Below are 16721 nucleotides of genomic sequence, written 5' to 3' on the forward strand. Positions count from 1 at the left end.
GTAATAATACTGCTGTCCTTTTCTACGTCCTTTCTCTTTTAACAAAAAAATTAGAGTTTACCCTATTTGGTAGACCAATCAAATAAAATAAAAATTATTACAGGAAAGAACTTTTATATAAAATTAATTAATATCTCAATACACTTAGCTTTCAAACTATCATAAACTTTGATTTTTGTCTTCTACGAAGTCTAAAATATAACCAGTGGTAAAATTGAATAAAACATAATTTTTACTATAAAAGTAAAGTTAAAATTAAAAAATATATTAAAAGTATCTTTCTTCAAAAAATGTTATCGAAATTATTATTACGTGTATAAACTTATAGGTAAACTTATTATTATATTTCGTGTCTACATGGTTTTAACATTTTTCCAATTATTTAAGTAACTTAAAATGAGTATGGTATTGTTATGCATAGCTGATTTAACCAAGTATTATTTCTAATACATAATAAAATAAATATCTGCTATAAAAAAAAAAAATAAATAAATATCATTAGTTAGCTATTTATACACACCACGGAATGAATTATCATAATATTTAAAATTAAAATAAGTTAATTTATTTGCGTTATTAAAAAACAATAATATAAATGTACTAATATAATAAATGTATCATGTTAGTGATGACGCTGAACACAATCAATTCCAAGTACTAAAGCGAATTTCAGGAGTTTAAAACTCTAAGCCCCGCACATTCAACATTAAACACACCACAATTAAATTGAAACTTCCTTGTTTTTAATTTAGCAGACACTGTATTAATTTGAAATTTTACTTGCCTGTAGTATGCTAAATATTTTTCAGCCACTATCAATGAAAACAATCAATATTTTTTGATGTTAGTATAAGATAAAGAAGTTCTAATGTCTTAATATATTTCATTATAAACACGATTATCAAAAATAAAACACTTACCTTTATTATTTTTTAACGAAACCATAAAGTTTTTACACAACTATGAACTTATTATTTACTATATATATATTTATTATAATTATATAAATATATAATAATTAAAGTCATTATTATTACTTTAAACTAGTGAAAAATTAATCAAAAAAAAAAATCTTTGTACGCTTCGTGCATATTACATTATATAATATACGTACGTATATATTTACTGCGATTTCCTTATCTACAATATTGTTATCTAATAGCGTTACCAAACGGTTAGTTTATCCCTTGTGGATCCCACCGTTCTGCGGGTACAAAATCTCCGCGGAATAACTCAATTTGTGCTAACCGTTCAACCCATCCACTCCCGCGGGGGGTCTAAAATAAGATTTTATATGGTTTATTGTAACTTTAGACTATATTATATATGCCTGGTATAATATTTCGTAAAATGTTGAAAAACAAAAATCGTTTTACGTACCATTACAGCCGATACAGAAAATACAATATTTGTCGTCGACAAATTCCGTGTGGTTTTACAAGGTACACATATGCGATATTATTATATTTTAACGACAAAATATTTTCTTTTTTTAAGTAACATGATAATCATTCGATCAAAATTTACTAACCTCAGCATTTTATCATTAAAAAAAGTTCGGCACTCGTAAATTTAGATGATTTGATATTATATTGTTATATTATATTCTGCATCGATAACGTCATGATAATATCGTATTATGCTTCAGAATAACCGTAAATTAATCAAAACATCACACGCATATTATCGTTCCACAAACATTCCATAAGGTCTTCAAACGAAAATATTTCTGAGAATATTCACTAATATTATACTTCGGCTAAGTTTCATCTTTCATCCACAATTGCGGCTTGTACCATAGGTTGGTTATACATGTATATGCAAATATATATTATATTTATCTGAATGTCGTCTATTTTTTACCGAACTGCAAAAGTTCCGATGTCATCTTATAAATATGATAGACAAGAATGAAACATCCCATCATAACCGAGTAAATACGTATTTTACGCATCATGGTTTTCTATGCCGAACAAACGCGTGTATTTTTGATTTTGATCTAAGCACGAATGGAAAAAGACGCTTGCCCCGAGGACTAGAATTTGAGTTTAAATCTACTGTTGTGGTGATGTTTGAGCACGCGCGAATAATTTGCTGGTAATACTATATGAACTTCAGTAAAATGAGAAAAGTTTCGGAAACTTAAATACTCTGCAGGAAAAACACGAATCAACTTTGTTTTAATTGACTAAGGGTGATTTCGATAAATTAACCGTAATATAAACGCTATCAGAACCTTATACTTATTATACTTCTCAATACTGAATATAGACACTCCTTAAGGTATAACCCATAATAGGATCACCTAAATGAAGAGACTTAATAAATAGACATTTTTCCAGATTCCGTTTATTGAAATTTTGTATGTGCTAAAATGCTATACATTAATCCCTCATTATCTGCTAAGGTTACGTTCCGGTAAAGCTGCGTGGTTAAAGTGACCATAAAGCAATATAAAAAAGAAGGTTAGGATAATTTTTTTTGATTTAATCACAATAACGTTAATATGTATTTTTTTAGATTACGAGTACATTTTTATTTAATATATAGAAGCACTTTTCATAACAGTGCGTCGTATTATTTCTTCATTTTTCATATTTTTCGAAAAAATACTCTATTTCGAACATTAGATTCGTTCATATTGAACTTTCTACTATGTGACGCTACGGTTTCATCAGTTTTTAACGTATGCAAAATTTCTAACAAAATTTCATAAATATCAACTGAAAACTGAACAATGAACGTACAATGTAGTGAAGAGCAAGTACTAGTACGTACTCATTTTATATAGTACATTATTAAATGTTGTTTTACACTTAGCCTTCTACGACTTATAATACAGTATCGATATCAAAACTTACGCCCGTACAGAACCCGCGGACAAAGAACGACGATACGTTTTATTCGCTCATCTTTTTGTACTCTTTTGATAACACGTTTTCCCCCTGGTTAGCTGATAAGAATGATAAACTAACGTTTACCTCTAAGCTCTAACACAAACACATATTATACGACGTATACGCACGCGCTCACGCTACCGAACAATAGGCTTGGAACGCGTGGTAAAAGGATTGATCACTCAATAAAATAGGGGAATGCCTTCACCCCATTCTCTCATCGTACACGAAAAGATATACGACGTCATAAATCTGTTGCTCTCCGTTATGCACCTGTAGTTATCTCGAGGTATCTTAGGTGTTTTCCCCAAGAACAGTTATCTCGACCAAATGTATCGTATTTTTCCCAACAGTTATACTAAATGGAATTGGACATTTATTTTCGACAGTTGAATCCACCAGTTTCGTTACCGCTTCTTAACAACGAAAAAGTATTTTGCAAATAAACAAGTAATTTTAACGCTATACTATATTACGTTCGTAATTTCTGAGTAAATTATAATAGTATTATGTATGAATGCTTAGGCAAAAATCAATATTAAATACATGAAATGTATGTAAATATGTATGGGCATGATAGTTTTAGTATTTGGCTAACGGGATAAGTGAAATTAAAATGGATTATCTTTAAATAAATCAAAAACAGTTAATAGTGAATATTTAAGACGTAAGTCGTCATGAGATATTTTTTATCATTGTTTTAAACTATACATAAGAGTGAACATCTATTTCAGTTTCGACAACAGTTACAACACATTAATATTCGACGGAATATAATATTATTATATTATAATATGCAGATTTTTTTTATATATACAGCCTAAAAAGGAAATTGCTAGAATTTGCATGTATGGATTAAAAACCACTTCGAATACTCTCAAAATATGCATTTGGTACTAATAAATATGCAACATTACTATAGTTGAAATTCAAAGTGATTGAAACCTCTAATGGAGTACTTCGATTTTATGAAATACACTTTGAAATTATACAAATACTATTATTAGTTTAAGTTTATATCTTCACGTATAATACTATGTATTATTACAAGCTAAAAGTTTATACATATTAATATACATATAATTGGAAAGATACTATAGAGTATATTTTCAGAAAAAAAAATGTGCACATATGCTATTAGAATGAGTTAGGCCACTTTAAAGTTAACGTGTTATTGAGTATTTCTTCGAACGGATCGGCATGATATATAATTTTGGTAAAAGACGATTATGATAAAATATTTTCCAATGAGATTAATAATATTCTGAGGGATTCATTCAAATGTATATTAAATTTAATTCCAAGAAATATTAACAGTTATGATTGTGGATTAACGACTTTAGTGTGTTATGATCTAACGCCTAATTTCGAATATTACTTATTGCTAATCGAATTATTATTTAGACTTCGAAACTCCTTATGATTTTTATAATTAATATTATTATCCCATTTTTTATTATCAATTAAACTTAAATAAATTACAAAATTAAATAATGTTATTTTTCTGGTAAAATTTTAAACACTTATTTATTTACTATAGAATTTATTTTAATATAATACTTATATACGAGTTACATATAAAAAAGGTAGGTATTAAAAGTTTTAAGATGCATATTAATAAGCAATGAGTGTGAATCGAATATATAGGTATATATTAGGAATATAATAGGTATAAAAAATTTTCTATATTTATTAATTTTTTGAGAATAGTAATAATTATATGACTATTAATATTATACTTACTAAAATTCAAAATAAAATAATAGAAATCTTAGCGTTTTTTACAAGTTTTTCTTAATTTATAATGTTTATACACAAATTATATGTGTTTCAAAGGCATATTAAATGAATTAATTTGTATATACTATTCGTTTAAATACAGTTAAGTCATATATATATATATATGTATAAAATAATTAGCGAACTACGTGAATAATATTTACTGTATCAATAACAGTTATAAAAGTTGAAATAAAATGTACACAAACCAACAAAGGTCAAGTCTGAGTATTGACACAATTCAAAGAAATCTGTATGCATTTGACATTGAAGAATGATGCATTGGATTTTGAGCGTTAAAAAATGATTTCCGCCTCTCTACATACATAAGGGTTCTGCTGTCAGAAAAAGGTATAAGGGTTCCCAGGTGTACGGGAAAACAACAATAATATAAATTATTTGGATGAACCATGGCAAATTGACGGCAAAACTGTGGATAAAGCTGTATAATAGTAGAAATCTCACATTATATGACAAGGCAGATAAAAACATAAAAAAAATATCCTGTTTAATTTTATATTTATGGATCAGTTTTTTGAGGGAAAAATATTAAATTTATTACCAATATGAACGGTATTATTCTGTTCGCAACTTTTTCCTGCCGTGCTATATAAAAAAAAAAACCATTGTTTGCGAATAAACCGAAAAATAATAACCATAGATACATACAATATAACAATAATTTCTTTTGTTTACCACTACAAGTTTTTTTTTTTCGATTTTTGTAAACGATAAATATTTCATTTCCTTTTGATATGCTTCATGTCCGGCGCCGATTGCCTGATACCCTTCAGCCTGTAAATAGTTCCTAGGACACGGCAAAGGGTTTTGAGGTATTGGCTATAAAAAACACGTGAATATATACCAATTGGACTGACCGTTATAAACATATATAATTATATTGGAAAAGAACGTGGTTGAAAAATTAAAGAGCCCGTGGAAACACGAGAATGCGAAAAAAGGGTCAAGTTGTAAATAATGAATTACGAAAGAAGACAAAGCACTTGATAATTTCAACTTAACGTGGGAACCTAACGATCAGACAAATTATAGGTTTCGTATTACGAAAGAAATAACAATGTTGAAGGGGGGAAAAGAAAAATATAACGATGAGCGTATTAATATTAAATTAAAATGCTTTTACGAAAATTTATATTTTTCTAATTTAGATTACAAAAGAAACCAATTATCATAGAAATGTATCTAATCAAAATATTTCGTAATATGAAGAATTGCACTGAACAAAATCCATTAACTATAAAATGATCGTAAATCAAAAATATAATAAACCTAAAAGGTATCATATAACCAGTGGCGGAGCTAGGGGTGTGCGAGCTGTGCGAGCTGTGCGGTGGCACAGGGCCCCGAGCTTTTTGGGGCCCCATAGTTAACAAAAAGTCGAACAAAAATCTGTAGTTAATTCACGATTTACTACAAAAAATCGGGGCCCCGGAGTAAAATTTACAAGTATGAACCCGAACACCGTTTATTATTGTCAAATACTTCAAATTAAATTTTACCATGAAGTAGTCGTAATCTTGAACACGCTAGATAACAATTAAACATTACGCCGATGAGCGAATGTAAGTTCCTACATGAAAGTAGCTGGTATAAAAAATATGTACGTTAGTTCCTACATGATAGAAAAAGGTACATATGTAAGTTTCTACACGGTAAAAACTAGACAAAAAAAAAAATATACTAAATAACAAAAATATGTATAATGTAAATATAATAATGATACATTTTCGCTCATTATGACTGATATATACGGATATGTATGGTCACACGGATGATTCGAACAATACTAACAATACTTTAAGTTAGATGTACATTTTACGGTGTATATACGGTTATAACAAATTATAAGATTATCAAACCAAAATCAAGTACTGTATAATTTTTAATCATAATAATAAGATATTTTATCTTTCCTACGTCGAGGTGGGATACTATTATCAGCCTGTAGCTTGTTGTATTTTCCCGTAATTTCGTATACGTTTTTCAGATACTATACTATACTCTATATATTTATACTATACTATACTATACTATACTCTAATATAGTATTTGTATGTTTCAAAGTTTCAATAAAAAATAATCCAACATAACGATACGCCTATTGGTGCTGTGGCACTTCTATGCATTGTTTTTTTTTAAGATTTTTTTAAAGATTTGTATAAACATATTTAATTTTTTTCGCCGTGTAACATACATACATTTATACATACCTAGTTTTTACCGTGTAGGAACTAGCATATATAATTGTTTACCTGATACTCTCGTGTAGGAACTCAATATTCCCCACGCCGATAGCGCGTAATGAATTGTTTACTGAAAGAAAAATAATAATTAACATAATTGTAAAACCTAAGATCCTTCACATCACTCAAAATTTAAAATATTTTTATAATGAATTTGTACTTCTTGAGAACACTTAGTCATAATTTTCTAAATAATTCTTAAACCAAACATTTTTTATTGATAAAAAAATAAAGAAGATGGTAATTTTTATTTGTATTATAAGGTGATAACGCTTTTGTTACATCTTTTGAGCATTTAATTGAAGACTTCAGTCAGAAAAAAAGTAGAAGAGTTTATTTTTGAAAGCATATGTAACCATAACTGTAATGTAAATACAGATTCGTACTGTACCTTGTGCTAATATTATATTTTATTCTATTTAACTTTTTGTTTTAATTATAAGTTGTTCAAATATCCCAACAAGTATTTTATTTAAATTAATTAATTATATACATAAAAAACAAACCACTTTTTGAATAAAAAAAAAAAAAAACTGTAATATATTATAGGTTGTATATGCAATTTACAGTCGTCGTTAAACAACGGTAATGATGAAAATCTGCTCTAAAAAGCATTAAACCTCGAAAATCACGTGCCGCACAGGGCCTCGCGGTGGCTAAAGCCGCCACTGCATATAACAGATAATATATCTGTATTCATATCACATATAATATTACAACCAAATATAACATAATATTTCTATATTATTAAAATAATTCTTTAGGAGCGGTTCTTATGGGGGGGGGGGGGGATTTTTATAATATATAAAATTATAAGACTTTTTTCGGAAGTCCAGAGTAATCTTCGGAATAACTATTTTATATAAATTTACCAGGGAATTTGTTTATTGTGTAAATAATTTCTCAAAACTGCTTTTTTTACTTTTCAATATATAAAGGTACCTACTGCACATATTAATAAAATAAAATCTTAGTCATTTTTCTAAAATTCAAAACGTAAACCCTTTTTGGCTACAATTTGTACTTATACATATGTCCGTCATTACTATATTCCAAAAGTACCTAAAACATTAAATTTCACATTTTTTTTTCTTTACATTGAATTTTATAAATAAAATTAAGGCGTATTAAAATTTATTCAAAAAATTACAAATATTAATCAGATTCAAGAACAAAAAATAACTAGCCGTCAACGGGACTCTTGAAATCTAACTTATTTTATAATTATCGACCGGATTCTCTACTACCTACTGCATTTCATATATTTAAACATTGTATTAAAATTTTCTTGCATTTTTTCGGTCAACTACCAATCTCAATTGGTAAAACCATAATATTATTAAAAGATAAATTATAAACAAATTCCAAAAGTCTAAAAGTCCAAAAGTCCAAAAGATTACACATTGAATAGCGTCCGATGCTAATGCAGCTATAATATTTATATTGCTCTTACATAATAAATAAATTACATCTATAACCATTCGAATTAAAATCTTATTACTTAACATTTAAGTATATTAAGGAAAATGTTAATTTTAACGATTACACATTTTGGTAATAATTACTCAAATAAAATAATACATTCTAAATTTTTACAATGATAATTAAAGCACATAATTTTATGTATATGACTACCATACTAATTTATAAATATAAATGTATAGTTATATTAATTATATATACCATAATTTTTATTGCTTAATCAAAGTGTGTTTATGCTAAAAGGTACCACTAATTATTTCAGTTAGATAACCTATATTAAAATGGGATATTCGGAAAGTGAAAGAAAGTACCAAAAATACAAATTTTCAGATATATGTAAAATATTTAACCCTTTCGGTAAACGTATATACAATACAACTTACCTTTTTTTAATTAGGAACACCACTTTTTTTTCACAGATTAGGATAATGTATTTTAAAACAATTTACGTATAAAGTTTCTTTCAAATAAAATAATTGGCCAAGTAATCATTATATTGAAATCTAATATTTATGAATAACCTGTTTTTGACGAAATTACAACTATATCCAACTTAGGTTAGGTATACACGGGCGTTATTTTAGCGCACGACATTTTTAACGCGAAAAAAATAACCCGCGTTTTAAATCCATATTAACATATTAGTGTTTATTTACGGAACTAACTTTTTATTAAAAATAAAAAAATTAATTAATAGAAATATGTGTGTTCTTTTAAATATTGCACGTCCTTCTTAATGTGCCTCTAATTTAATTTTCAAAAGTAGCAGAAGAGTTCCAGTGATTTTTTTTTAAATTATTTCCAGATAAACGTATTATTATCGCGTATAATTTTAATGAATTTCTACAAAAAGTACTAATCGCATGATATTTTAAACATGTGGTTAAGTCAAGGTGCACGCGCAGTGCCCCGACTACACTAATTTGGAACCCGTGTGTAAACAAAATGAATGCCCCCCTAATTCCGGACACTGCAAGGAAACCGTACCTTTAATCAATTGTGAGCAAACTATTTCAAATTTCGATTGCACAGGCCGCAAAAGAAAGGTTGATGTACGATAATGTGTACCAAACAAAACAATTAATTATTATTCAATTTCCATTAATAATTATTACAAAATGGTTTTATTTTCTTGCTATCTACATATTTTTCAAATAATATTATTATTATTATTATTGGGTCCTATTGCATACTGGGGCCACGTTAGGTTAGTGTTTGACACGCGCAACACTTTTGATTATTGCGGCACTGTGCACATGACAGTTTCCGAAATGTCGTGCGTTAATTTTACAGCGCGACACTCGTGTTTAGTTTTATTAATTTTAATGTACTTTAACAAAACGCGCCGTGAAATCACGGTACGGTAAATATGTCGCGCTATAAAATAATGCCCGTGTAATTCTAACCTAACACTCGAAAATCGAAATATTATCTTCGTTATTGTTAAATACTTGTTTGTAGACAGATAAAACATAAAAAAACATTTATTTGTTTTAGCAATTTACCTATTTGAGAACTTCAGCGACATTCGCCAATAATTAAGATAGTAAATATTCCAACTCATGATAAATTTATTTTACAAATAAATGTTGTTAAATTATTCTCCCTGGCCAGTAATAAATATAAGATAATTTTAAATTAGTCTTGTGAAAATCAATGTAAAAAAAAATATTGAAATGAACAGTGACTAAGTCGAACTTATTTTGATTTTTGGCGTATATAACCGTAGTTCTCGACAAGCAGCTAGCTTATTGCTTTATTGCGCATGTGCATACTGACAGCGTTAGAACATTTAAATTTACTCCTGTATAAGATATTCAACTAAAATATTTAATAATATCTTTAAGCATGAACGCGCTGTATATTATTGGTACGCATATTATGTTTCCTTGACTTCCATAAAGATTAAAAATATTGTTAGTATTTTTGTTCGTAACTTTTTATTAGATAATTTATGTACCAGTAATAATTTAAACTGAATTCATATTACAAATTAAAATGGAACATACTCCTCTAGAAAAACACGATCAGGTATAATTTAAACTAATTTATCTGTTTAGAAATCAATATTGATTCTTTTTTTAACTAACAAAGCGAATTTAGACTAATTAAAATAAAATGTTAGATCTTATATCTATTATACTTGAAATTCGATTAATCGTAGTTTCATATCATCTTATACCATCTGTCATCTCAAAACCTTTTTATATACCTGTAGCAACAACATGGATAAAAATGGGACCTACACAAGAAGCTGATTTACTTCCTTCTTCGTATTTTTCTTTCTTAGCCTTATTCGCAGTAAAAACTAAACAACTATTTGCCTCTCCCTACTTTGAGCTTTTTTTATCACAGATTTATTTAATATGTTTAATATAGTTATACGTTCATAAAGATATCCATAATAAATAATTATAGATATTTACTATCAAATACTTTGTATATCTTTGAATAGGTAGCTTCATGATATAAATAGAAAATAGTATTATATATAATATAATAATATTCCTATTCGCCCCCTCCTTTAAACAAGCTTCCGATCCACCCCTTATGTCTTCAATCGCTAAACAGAGTAACTGGTTTTAATATTCTATACCAGAAACGAGAAACTAAAAATTACTAGAGAATCAATTTTCGGGAAGAAGTATGTAAATTCACGTAAATTATATGTTCCTAACTTAATGCGCAAATGATCTGTATACTACTTAATAATAACTTACTTACTCTGTAGACTATGCCTGTTCAAAATTGATTAATCCAATGGGCTAAAATTAATATTTTTAATACCAGCCGTATAAAGTTATAACGAATTAAATATACACCTTCATTATTATTTTAAATCTTAAATACTAGTTATCATATTTATCATAATTATTGGTATATTTTTTACAGAAAAAGTACTCTCAGATTATCCCCGATCCTCACAAAAAAAAACCAACTGTTCAATCAGAACCAAGTATAATTGACAAATGTCAAAAATTGATAAAATGTGTATATGTTAAAGAGAACACTTTTAGTTCTAATAAATCACCACGCCCAGATACCGCAATAATATATCCAATAAACAGCACTTGGATATTTTGGTATAGAGATCCAACAAAAATGCATGGAAAAAATCCTTGGGAAGAATCTTTGACCAAAATAGAAACTATTCGTGATGTGACTCACTTATGGAAGTGAGTAAATATATTCAATAATATTATTGTGCAACATACAAATTTATCATAGTTAGCTGTATGGATTCAATTTATTATTATTAATTATTATTATAAATGTTATTATTAATAACAAACTATCGACCTATTGTATAGATACTTAATACGATAAGTATGGGGTGGACCACCAGTTTTCCCATTTTTCTATAAATTAACCTAAACAAATAGAAGTCAATGTATATATGCATTATATATTATAAAGTTTCACGAAGATAAAGACATTCATGGTCATCCAAATACTTTCTAGAATAAAATTTCTTTAATAATATTAAAATATATTCCCTTTTTTTCTCCTTAATTCAAATTAAAGTTCTGATTATAAATTATCGAACTTTCGTTGGTATACACCACGCTGTGTTATCCCTAAATAATTTTAAATTCAAATGTATATTCATTCGTTTTTATCAAACTTTATTATAGTTTAGCCTACAACCAAAAATTGAAGTACCAACCTATTATATATATAAATATATCTATACACATACACAAGATGTAACAGGGTAGTTCAGACACTTTTATTACTGACATTTAATATGGGATTTGTCACATCCTTTTGTTACACTCTGTACGTGTACATATATATTCATACATGCCTAGGGTTCTTAATCACGTCATTCAACCGTCATTAAAATCGCTACACAGAAGTCTATTTATTTTCAATGAAAAGAGCATACCCGCGTGGGAACATAAAAGCAATGAAAATGCAGGACGTTGGGTAATCACATTGAATGATAACCAAAATTTGCATAATGTATGGAATAATATGGTATGTATAAAACTTTGACATTTTCTAAAGATATGTTTCACATTAACATGGTTAATGTTACTTAAGTAAAGTAGTTAGTGTTCAATATATCATAGCTTTAATTATAAAACTTATTGGTAATATTGGCCGGATAATATTTAACTAAGAAATAACCTAGATACTAGAAAATCGATTTATAGATACCTATTTTAAAAAATTATACCACATATACGTGTTTTCTTAAGTGACTTTTTTTCTTGTTGAAAAGGGTATTGCTCGAAACACAAGTAGAAATGTTAACTAGCATTTCTTTAATTCTAAATAAACACACACAATTACGAGTAGAATCCACTAAAGAAGTTAAAAAACTAGAATAAAAGAGAGTAAAAGCTTATAAACAATATTTAAATCATAAAATACAGAATCTTTATTATTATATTTAAATAAACTTAAAAACAGATATCAATATATTTCAATTTAATTCGTTATTATTATCAATTTCAACCTTAATGGTTTTTCAAATATTTTCATTATTAATTTTTTATTATTTTATTTTTTATTATTAAAACTAGCCTATAAAAATTATCTATTTTCATAATTTGTACTATATTTTGAATTATTATAAATTATAAATTAAATTAAATAATAAATAATAAATAAATTATTTAATTAAATATTTTTTGTATAATGTAGTTCAAATTTGAAATTGGCAACATCGCAGTTTTTTACAAGGCTTTGCACCCGAATAATTCTTTCGGGTTTCGGGTATTGAATATATTTGGGTGTTCAAACACCGTAATACAACATTTAAACAAACGTTTGGGTGTTAATAACCGTTATTATTCGGGTTAATATTAGTTAATACGTGTGTTGAGTAGTCAAGGAAAAATATTATTTTTCATTGTTGGAGGTTGGTGGGGAGGCTGAGCCCCCCTCCACTAATGAAATATTTATATTTTTTGTTACCTACCTATGTAATAAAATATAAATTTCTTATACAACTATGTAACAGTTTTTTAGACCAAACTATAATTATGTGTAGCAATGGTGTAACTACGATTTATTTTCGGTGAAGAGGGGGTTATTTTATATATGTATGAAGCTTATAAATTATAATATATATTAAGATTAAAAATACTAACATTATGTTCTACTCATAGTTAATGCGGGCATATCGCATGCGACAAAAAACAATTTTGTATTCTGCGTTTGTGTTTGTGGCATAGGGGGAAATCGTGAGGGGAGGGGAGGAGGGTTAAGGGGACTAAGCCCCCCAAAAATATAAAGAACAGGTCTTAGCCCCCCTACCTCTAAAAATTGTTAAGTGACTAAAAATACAATAATTATTATAATTGTAAAATGCATTTTTAATAACTGAAGTAAAAAAAATATTCTATGATAAAAATTAAATCAAATTTGTAAAATTTTACAAACTTTTTTTCATGACTTAGAACGATCGCAATTAATGTAATATTAATAATATGTAATAATACCCGTATAAGGTTGTTTAATTTCATTAATTAATAATTTCTGTTTAGAATAACTATTCCAAAAATGTTTAAGGTAAGGCACCTAATTGTTTTTTTGTTTAAATTGTTGATTAAAAATGTTAAATTATCAAACTTTGTAAATTGCCTTGTTGAAATAAATAATTGCGCACAGTGGAATCTATAGGTATAATAAGCAAATAACGCTCAGCTCCCCCCCCCCCTACAAATTTCACCAAATTTCCGCTTATGTTTTGTGGTGCGTGCTCACACTAAAAACGCACTAGCTAAGACATAGCATAATACAAAAATAATAATAATTTGTACTTATGAATTTTACGATGAAATTATTACACCAACAAAAATTGACAATACACGCCACAGACATAGTACTACACGCCATACAGTAAACAAATACGAATAACGTGAACAGCAATTTAGGTAATCATACGCAGACATCATTTCTATTTCAAACTTACAGTATTGCAATAAATAACGACTTGGTGATTCGTAGAAGACCTATTAACTATTAAATTATAATAATACAACGTATCCGCTTTGGATCATTTTAAAAATAGTAACCCAGTTGTTTACACTTGAACATTCAACATACCATTCATACGATTCATGCACAACTGTCAATATGATGTATTGCTATTGTCTTTATTTAGATAAATTTATATTAATTAACAATTTTGTATATTATTTGTGAAATTATTCCTGTGAATAATAATTTTACTATTAAACAACTAATGACATAATTAAAATAACCACAAAAATACATACAAAATGATATATCACATAAAGATTGTAAAATAAAAAATTATTTGAGTTTCGGGTTAAAACCAATATTTTATTCGTTTTGGTTAATTCGGGTGTTTAAAAAAAAAATCATACGGGTTATATGGGTTTTGGGTGTTTTATTTTTTAAGGGATTTTAGGGGTGTTACGGGTTCAGGTTGATTCGGGTGCAAAGCTCTAGTTTTTTATGCTCAATCGTATAGATTTCTTTTATAATTCTATATCCTTTGTTATGCCGATAAATTTTATCAATTGTGTCTTAAAAATAGCATTTTATACTAAATCGTGTTATAGCTTGTAAGATCAATAAATCCATTATAATTTTTTTTTTTTTTTTTATTATATAATATATCCGCGGCTTCTATGGCCATTGGACGTTACAATTTTTTTTTAACTTAATACATAAAATAAACAAATAGATTGGTGCAGGTTGGTTACAGGAGGTTGATGAGGTGTGTATTTGTGAGGAATTGGCAGAGCTTGACGATATTGTCTGGTTTGGGGCTTAGTGATTCTGCCAGGTCCATTATAATTTTATTCACAGGTAAATTAACAATAGGTAAATAGATATAACAGATATTAACACTATGCGTTTAAAATGAATTAAAAATATACTATGATAAGAAATTAAGAAGAAATATAATTTTTTTTTTTTCATTTAAGTATAATATAAGAAGAGTTGCATATTTTCAAATTTTTGAGGGGGTTTGAAATTTTTCTTAACAATAAACGATTATATAATATACGAGTAATAAAAAATATAATATAATACCAATAATAATATACATACAAGTAAGTTCAGTTTTATACAATCATTACAACCACATAACATAAATTAATGTTCTCTTTTTCTATACCTTAGTAGCAAGTCATGACTTTCGAACCTTTTTCTTTTTTCTGAGGGAGTTGAGACCCGGGAACCTCCCCTACTGCGAAAACACGCCACTGTAATAAAGTATATTATCAAAAGTAAAAACTTAAATATCAATAACTTTTGAATATTTCCTACTTCTATGAGAATCTTTAGCACTGCTAATAAAATAACTTTATACTGTATTGTAATAATTAGCTATTTTTTTAATATACGAGTAAATTTAATATACGAAATCATACATAATATATATAATTATAATATGGGCTCTTAATGATTAATGAATAAATACAATATTATTAAAATGACACAAATGTTTTTATGCTGTACTTTACAGGTACTACAAGTAATTGGTGACAAATTTTCAAATGTTATAGCTGATATAAATGGTATAGGAGTACACGTTAAACCACTATTTTCTAAAATTACAATATGGACTGTCGAAATAACCTTGGATAATTACAAGAACATAAACGAAATCGGGTAATTTAATAGGCATTAATGCACAGTTTTTTTTATACGACAATAAGCACATAGAAGTAAAATAATAGTACATTATACTACTATGTACAGCATTTTGTATATTATTAGATCAAAATTTAAAATATATTCACTATATTAACGCCATATTGTATTCATAAATTACAAATACAGGATGATGTGCCGAACAATTATCGGGCCAATGGTAAAATATATCAATTATGTGATGCACAACCAAGATAGATCTATGTAAACGTCAAAGTTGAGATAAAACATGTGACGGATATGTTTATATATATTTGTTTATGATTTATGTAACTAATATAGGTATGTATGCCTATACTAATTTTTTTTTTATCTATTTGATTAATAATATTAATAAAGTTTGTTAACTTATAATTTTTCGTTTTATTTTTATACGCTCTTGGAATTATAATTAACAATAAATAGTCCCGAAATATACGCCATTTCAATCGGGAATTTCATTTAACGGATAATAACTACTATATTTCATGGCGAATTATTTCTTATGAAAAAATTCAAAATAGTGCATATTTTTTATCATAGGAAATATTATTGCAGTTGGTAAATCTTCGTAGGACATCTATGTACTGTATATAGGCACACGAGTGAATTAAGATTTTGGAACAGTTGCAAACTATGTATTATTGTTGATAAATCGGCCAGAATATTAAAACCG

The 16721-nt window shown here is 27.4% G+C and overlaps 1 protein-coding gene across 1 annotated transcript in view; it reads left to right on the top strand.

Moving 5' to 3' along the window:
• The window catches only part of LOC112683886 (eukaryotic translation initiation factor 4E-like), a 46446-nt gene extending 30172 nt beyond the window's left edge, over positions 1 to 16274 (top strand). Inside the window, exons 2-5 of the mRNA XM_025555073.1 lie at positions 11315 to 11598; positions 12235 to 12403; positions 15879 to 16024; positions 16196 to 16274. Coding sequence (XP_025410858.1) covers positions 11315 to 11598; positions 12235 to 12403; positions 15879 to 16024; positions 16196 to 16274 — 678 coding nt within the window. The remainder of the gene's footprint in view (positions 1 to 11314; positions 11599 to 12234; positions 12404 to 15878; positions 16025 to 16195) is intronic.
• The last annotated feature ends 447 nt before the right edge of the window (positions 16275 to 16721 follow it).

The sequence above is a fragment of the Sipha flava genome, unplaced genomic scaffold (assembly GCF_003268045.1).
Source record: "Sipha flava isolate LNK unplaced genomic scaffold, YSA_version1 237_pilon_pilon, whole genome shotgun sequence".
Taxonomy (NCBI): domain Eukaryota; kingdom Metazoa; phylum Arthropoda; class Insecta; order Hemiptera; family Aphididae; genus Sipha; species Sipha flava.